The 7,500-nt window shown below is 41.2% G+C and overlaps 2 protein-coding genes across 2 annotated transcripts in view; one reads left to right on the top strand and one right to left on the bottom strand.

Annotated features, from left to right (window-relative positions):
- Positions 1–204, bottom strand: part of LOC137978969 (uncharacterized) — a 1,784-nt gene extending 1,580 nt beyond the window's left edge. The window contains exon 1 of the mRNA XM_068826101.1: positions 1–204. This exon is cut by the window's left edge and continues 107 nt beyond it. Within this exon, the coding sequence (XP_068682202.1) occupies positions 1–122 (122 nt within the window). The 5' untranslated portion in view covers positions 123–204.
- Positions 205–4,310: 4,106 nt separating this feature from the next.
- LOC137971031 (uncharacterized) lies at positions 4,311–7,334 on the top strand. Its single transcript, XM_068817733.1, has one exon. It carries the CDS (start codon positions 4,311–4,313, stop codon positions 7,332–7,334), a length of 3,024 nt encoding a protein of 1,007 aa, XP_068673834.1.
- Positions 7,335–7,500: the final 166 nt, after the last annotated feature.

Consider the following 7,500-nt stretch of genomic DNA (forward strand, 5'->3'; position numbering starts at 1 on the left):
GTTTTCTTCTGCTCCTTTGCCAGTTCACTAAATTCTTCCTTTGCCTGCGACTGCAAGTTTTCGGCTGTTATCCGCATTGCCACACCAACGGCGTTTACAGCATCGGCGATTTTTTTCCACATTTCATTTTTTTTTCTGATTGGTGACGCTGTTGGTAAACTTGCTTTGTATCAGCGAAAGGTTTTCTTCAATTCTTTCCGTCAAAACGGCAAAATGTTGTTTTCGAGCTTTGCGTGAGATAGCTGAGGAAGCCATTTTGCAAAGCTCGCACTTGCTCACCATGGCAACATTGTACAAATAGTTTATTATGGGATGCTAACCGCCGGGGTTAAACGCGCTTAACCCGAGGTTAGCTAAGCTGTCCTCTAACCGCGCTTCGAACAACGCAATTTTAAAAGCGAGTTAACAAACTCACGGTTAGGAAATTTAACCTCCGGTTAGGCCTAACCAGAGGTTAGTTTAACCTGTCTTTTGAACAACTGGGCCCTGGATGAGCTCTAAACTTGAGCCCGTGATATGGTTACGTGTACTGGTCACATTGGCATACATGAAGGGACGGACGGACGTACGTACGCACGGACGCACGGACGCTCATGACGTCATGGCTATGAAACCAAATTTTCTCACATCGATGGGTTACCATATTTTCTTAACTATGGTGCTCCGCGCAGGCTTTGTTCTAGCGGAACTCTGTCTTCCGATACGTACGCATGCAGTCTTGCGTCGCTCTCAGGTTCTTAGTGAAAAGAGAAAATGACGGCGCATGTGGAAGGCTGATGAATATTTATTTTCTTTCAAACATCGGACCGAGGTTGGCCTGCATGCGGACGTCTCGGAAGACTTCCGCTCGTCTAAAAATAACTTTCGTGGACATGACATATCCCAAGGACTGGACCGGGAACCTCCCTCTCTGTCCCCTCATTTTCTCTTGATGTAACCCTAACTGCAAAAACTTTAACAGAGCTTAAACTAGCATTAACTCCTGAACTCAGTAACCTTAACTGTTGGCTGAGAGCCAACAGGTTGAGTTTAAATATGGCCAAGACCGAGTTAATGATAATTGGATCTAGGCAGAGATTAAACACTCAATGTGACGAGGTTGACATACGAATTGATGTCGAAATAATCAAGAGAGTAGATCGCACTAAATCCCTCGGTATTACCATGATCGGCTTTCTTGGTCAAATAATGTAGACGAAATATGCAGGAAAGTTTCCTCAGCTATAGGAGCCTTAAAACGAATACGGCACTTTATCTCAGCTAATACTGCGCTTCAAATTTATAACGCTTTTGCAGTCCTGTCTGGGACTGCTTAAGTGGCCAGTCAAGTGATAAGCTGCAAAAATTACAAAATCGCGCAGCTAGGGTAATTACTAAATTACCCTTTGAAAAACGAGCTCCAACCTCCTTCTCGAGACTCTTAAGTGGGAGAAGCTGTCTCTTCGACGTAAAAAACAGAATAATTATGTATAAAACAATTCACGATCTTGCCCCGGAATACCTTCAACGCCTTTTCAGTCAACGAGATGCTGAATATAACTTGAGAAACTTAGAAGGTAAACTTATTCTACCCAAACCAAATACTAATTATTTGAAACGAAGTTTCTGTTATAGCGGGGCCTGTTTGTGGAACAATTTGCCCCAATACTTAAGAAATGCCGACTCTATTGGGCAGTTCAAACGCACAATCAAGCAAGTATCTGACCTATCGGATTCCCACACGGCAATCATGTAAAACAGTTGTAAAGCGTTTTTTCACTTTTTTTTTGCTTACTTACTTACGTTAATGAGTTATTTCTAGAAATAGTTTTCCAATTACAAGGTTTTTCGTCCGCGAGTCTCTGGCAAAACATTATTCTATGAGTCTTACTTATCGATTCTAAATGATCTTTCAAACCATTTAATTAATTGCAGACAAAGAAAATTATTCATATTGATTGTCTTTTGTTTACCATCACAGTTTTTTAAAGGAGAACGGAAGGCTAGGAGTTGCATTTTATATGGGAACTTAAAACTACTGAAATAGCTTAGATTTGTAGTAAAAAACAAAAAAAAGTGAATTTTGGTCATTTTTTTCCAAATTGAACGTCCGCCATTTCGGACATCTCTTCTTTCGGTTACTTCCATAATAGGAATGCCCGCAGCCATGTTGTGACGTCACGGCGCACAAGCATTTTTTTCATGTCAACAAAATTTGTACAGAATCTTGTGTCAGGTTGAAACTGAATTTAGCTTCGATTATGGCTGAGATCGAGCCTTATTCTTTTGAACCTATGCGACACAGTTCGGAGTCAGAGGAAGACGATGTTCACTAGAGTCAAGACGAGCGCTAAGGTTCCCGCGTGCGTGAGTGAGAACTCGATCAATCAACTCAGCCTTGCTTCCACTTATCTTAAGTCCTTTTTGCTTTAGATACATTTTCAGCTGCATTTTGGTAAGCGCTTTTACATCTTTTTTTGATTGTCCAAGAAATAAACGGAAGAGTGTACCTTTGTATTTACCATACTTTAATATGAGATCTTTTCAGAATTCCAGAAGCTTTGTTGGAGAAACTGACAATATATACTATTCAGGAATTCCTGTCTGATTGAAATTAAGACCTCAAATCCTAAAATATGATGTCACAGTTGAAATTACAATAAAATCTTAACAAAGGGCCTCAGAGAATAAAAATAAGTCAACTAAACGCTTACAAATGTTACCGTTCCTAACTAGCCTTACCGACAAAAGAAGGCTGTTCTACAAGAAGTCTAGATCTGGGGCTGCAACCATAAACGCGCGATCACCCGTAGTTTTTTTCGTTCTGAACCACGGACTAGCTAGCAATATACCATTGTCGATTGATAGTGTGAGGCCGGTAAGATTGAAACTAGATTCATACGATAGCTAGGAGCCTAACTCTTAAGTATCTTCATTTTAGTAAGAAAATTCTCTTAAATCTATAGTCAAACGCACTGGTATCCAATGAAGTTCCCGCAGCAAGGGGGTAATATGTAATACTCAGGCGCGCAGTAAACTAATCCTGCACTTGTATTCACAACTCTTTGAAGTTTCCTAACTTGATACTCAGAAATACCATATAATAAGCTATAACAATAGTCCAGCCTACTTGTAATGAAAGCGTGGACAAGCCTTTCAGTGGATTCACGTGCACACGAAACAAGTACTTTCTAATATGCCGGATATTGTACAGGCAATAAAAAGCATTAATACAAACCTTAGTTTCATGAGTGGACATGTCCAGATGAGAATCAAACCAAGCGCCCAAGTTGCGCACTGAAGAGATGGGAGTTACCTCGGCTTGATCAACCTTAATCTTGTCAACAGACACCTCCTCATCCCCTCTCAGGGGGGCTATTTACGTTTTATCGTATCCTCAGACACAATGCGTAGGTGTTTTGATCACAGCTTACCCTTTTAAATCAAACAGATCGATCGTCCTTACTTATGATTCAGAGTCTACTGAAGGACAAAATTATATAACTTCAATCGGTCACATGAATAATAGTCATGACTCGGCGCTTGTTAAAACCATCTCAAGAAGTAGTTGCTCGTTTTGTAACGTCCCTGCTACGCACGAACCGTAGTTAAATTACCGTAACCATACTTCAACATCCCCCTTCCCCTCGGCATCATTTCTACTATTTAGTTAAAGGTAAAGGTAAAGTCTCTGTTACGAGTCTAGGAAGGCCCATCAGGCCGGCGCTTATCTCCGGTTTCCGTAGCATGACGCGACTAGGAGTATTTATGCTCCCCTCTAGATGGGATGCTAGTCCATCTCAGGGTTACCCCCAGCATTACGCCTGTACCCATTTATAAACCTGGGTTTATAAATCATTTATAACTCTAACCCTAATCCTTAGAGGCACCGTGAGAGTAAAGTGTCTTGCCCAAGAACACAACACAATGTCCTCGGCCAGGCCCCGAACCCGGACCACTCGATCCGGGCGGACTAACCATGAGGCCACCGTGGCTCCCCCACTATTTAGTTAAACTAGTTTATAATTACAGGCCATTTAAAAGAGCTCAAAACAGTCTTTCTTTTAAAGACGAGGCAAAATGCCGAATGTTTGTGATTATAATCTCATTAGTGTTATTTGTCATATTAAGAATATAAGAGATTACTTCAACTCCCTCTCTCTTTGAAAAGAGATCTGTGAAGTTAACCTTTCGTGTTCTTTTAGTTTTTATACCTCATACAATTAGCCAGGAAACAATTGTTTTAAATATATTAAAGCGACCTCTTACAACACATTAACTTTGAAAATTGTTTCCAACAAGGACTGATTGAAAGCTGAGCATCGCTGATCATGGCGACTGGTCCGGAATACACCAAGGAACAGCTGAATTACTTCAGGATCTGCTACATCACCACAAACGTAATACCTAAGGGTCTTCGGACAATCTTTAAACAACAGTGGGACAATCGCTACAAGACGACACTGGGAGAATGGAAAGACAACCCCCAGAATGGACTGAACTTCAAAAACCAGGAGTTGCCACGAACCCAAGCAAGAAATGCAAAGCTTTTAGCAACCATAGTTGTTGGAAACAGAGCAGAATGGGACTGCACCATGCTCTTTTACGCTATCCTTTACTCCGATTGTATCGGGAGCACTCTAAACGCCACGATTGAATCAAACGTGGATGCTCTAAGAATTTTTCGTAATCAAGACTTCGCTCATTTGCCACAGGGCCAGCTCACAAAGCTAGAGTTCCAAAATGCCATAGGAAAAGTCTCGGCGGCATTTCTGGCACTTGGCCTGTCCGATGTGAAAATTAAGGACATTAGAAACCAAACGAGTTTTCCAACAAACGAGTTGACCAAAGTACTCCAACAAGTTAAAGATCTGGAAGACGAACTAAAAGAAACAGAACAGAATCGAAAAGTCCTTCACGAGCAGTTGCAGAGTGAGGCTCCTCAATTTTGCGTTATCCCTCCCAAGCCATCGCACGAAATTGCTGGACGAGATTGTGAGGTGGAAGAAATAGCTCAAAAGGTAAAGCGACTAAAGGAAGCCAACGAAAACCATTTGAGTTACCTGTACATCTCAGGAAACTCGGGAAGCGGCAAATCTCAGTTGAGCGCTCTGGTTGCGGAGAAATGGTTTGAGGAAGAAACAAAGGTCGCAAGTGTGAAGGCATTTGTAATGAATCTAAATGCGCAAAACCTCGATTCAGTCTTCGAGTCTTATGTTTCTTTTGCTCGAAATCTTAAATGTCTGGAAGATGCAGTGTTGCAGAATCTTAAAAATAAAGATATGGAAACAAAGGAGAAGATCACAAACATAAAGTCTTTAGTTAGTACCAAAGTGGAGCTTTACTCTTCCTGGCTGTTGATAGTGGACAACGTCGTGAGTTTACATGAAATAAGTTGTCATTTGCCAGAAAGGGGAAGTACGAAATGGCGTAACGGTCAAGTGTTAATAACATCCCAAGACACCGCTGCTATACCTTCAGAAACGTCTTTCATTCATCACATATCTGTGAGCAAGGGCATGAGGTTATATGACGCGATTTCTTTATTAATCTCCATCTCTGGCATCGATAATGATGACACCGCAAACGAAGTTGTGCAGGCATTAGATTATCAACCCCTTGCCTTAGCAAGCGCCGCCACGTTTGTCCAACAAGTACGAGAAACCAAATCATCCTCTAACTTTGGCTGGAAAGATTATCTACAGAAGCTTTCCAAAGGTCAGCGCGCTAACACTGAGGCCTTCCTTGCCAAATCAAATCCAAGCTATCCAAACTCCATGACCGCCGCGATTTCATTGGCTGTTGACCGTGTGATGTCATCTGATAAGGTTTTAAATCACGCATTCCATTTCATTTCTTTCTGTGCTCAGCAACCATTAAACCTGGAACTTTTGATCAACTACGTTCTGAATTTCCAGAACAAAAACGATAGTAGCGCAGCAGACGAACTTAATGATGCAGATATTGTTGGTTTGAGGATTCGAAAAAGCTCACTGTTTTTACTTGAAGAAGACGGCAGTGACGTCTTCGTTCGCGTTCATCGGATTGTGAGAGATGTTATCCAAAGAAAAATTGCTGAGGAATATTTGAAAACTGAGAACTTTAAAGTTCTTGATGGGGCTATTACGTCTTTTTACCAATTTGCAGTTGATAAAAGTCTCCTTAGTTTAGATTCCGTCACTAAAAGCTTGCACTTAATACCGCATTTAAGATGCCTAATGACCGAAATTGTAAATGCTATGGATGCAGGAGACATATCTAAGCTTGGGAAAAGTAATAATTTAAGCGTGAAATATTATCCACATTATTTTATCACATTGGGAAATATCTGTCTTTTTCATTGTGATTATAGTACAGCCAAAACATTTGGCATTCAGGCACTTAATTTGAGTAACCATAACGATGTTTTTGAAGGAGAGGTCGAAAAAGCCAATGACCAGCCTGGTTCTCAATGTGTCGATGTCGCAACATGTTTTGACTATTTGGGTGCTGTACTAAGAAAACAGGGTGATGTTTCTGAAGAAAAAGATTATTGTGAGCGTGCTCTTGCTATTCGCGAAGAAAAGCTTGGTTCTCAGCATATCGATGTCGCAACAACTTTTAACAATTTGGGTAATGTACTTTGTGCCCAACGTGACCTGGAACAAGCAAAAGATTATTATGAGCGTGCTCTTGCTATTACCGAAGAAAAGCTTGGTTCTCAGCATATCGATGTCGGAAACATTTTTAGCAATTTGGGTTGTGAACTTATGGATCAAGGTGACCTGGAAAGAGCAAAAGATTATCATGAACGTGCTCTTGCTATTCACGAAGAAAAGCTTGGTTCTCTGCATATCGATGTCGCAACAACTTTTAACAATTTGGGTAATGTACTTTGTGCCCAAGGCGACCTGGAACAAGCAAGAGAGTATCATGAGCGTGCCCTTGCTATTACCGAAGAAAAGCTTGGTTCTCAGCATATCGATGTCGCAACCACTTTTAACAATTTGGGTTGTGTACTTCGTGCCCAAGGTGACCTGGAACAAGCAAGAGAGTATCATGAGCGTGCTCTTGCTATTACCGAAGAAAAGCTTGGTTCTCGGCATATCGCTGTCGCAACAACTGTAAACAATTTGGGTAATGTACTTTCTGATCAAGGTGACCTGGAACAAGCAAAAGATTATTATGAGCGTGCTCTTGGTATTACCGAAGAAAAGCTTGGTTCTCAGCATATCGATGTCGCAACAACTTTTAACAATTTGTGTTGTGTACTTCGTGCCCAAGGTGACCTGGAACAAGCAAGAGAGTATCATGAGCGTGCTCTTGCTATTCGTGAAGAAAAGTTTGGTTCTCAGCATTGTTGCAATGTTTTATGACTGGATGTAATACTGTACGCTACAACCAAGGTGACCTAAGACAAGAAAAAGTGTACGATTAAGAATGGAAGCGCAGCCAGGATGAGACCCAGTGTGGTTTATAAAGTACCCTGTGTCGATTGTGATTGGTGTTATATAGGTGAAACTTGCCGTTGCCTTGAAACCC

The sequence above is a fragment of the Montipora foliosa genome, chromosome 1, assembly GCF_036669935.1.
Source record: "Montipora foliosa isolate CH-2021 chromosome 1, ASM3666993v2, whole genome shotgun sequence".
In the NCBI taxonomy this organism is placed as follows: Eukaryota; Metazoa; Cnidaria; class Anthozoa; order Scleractinia; family Acroporidae; genus Montipora; species Montipora foliosa.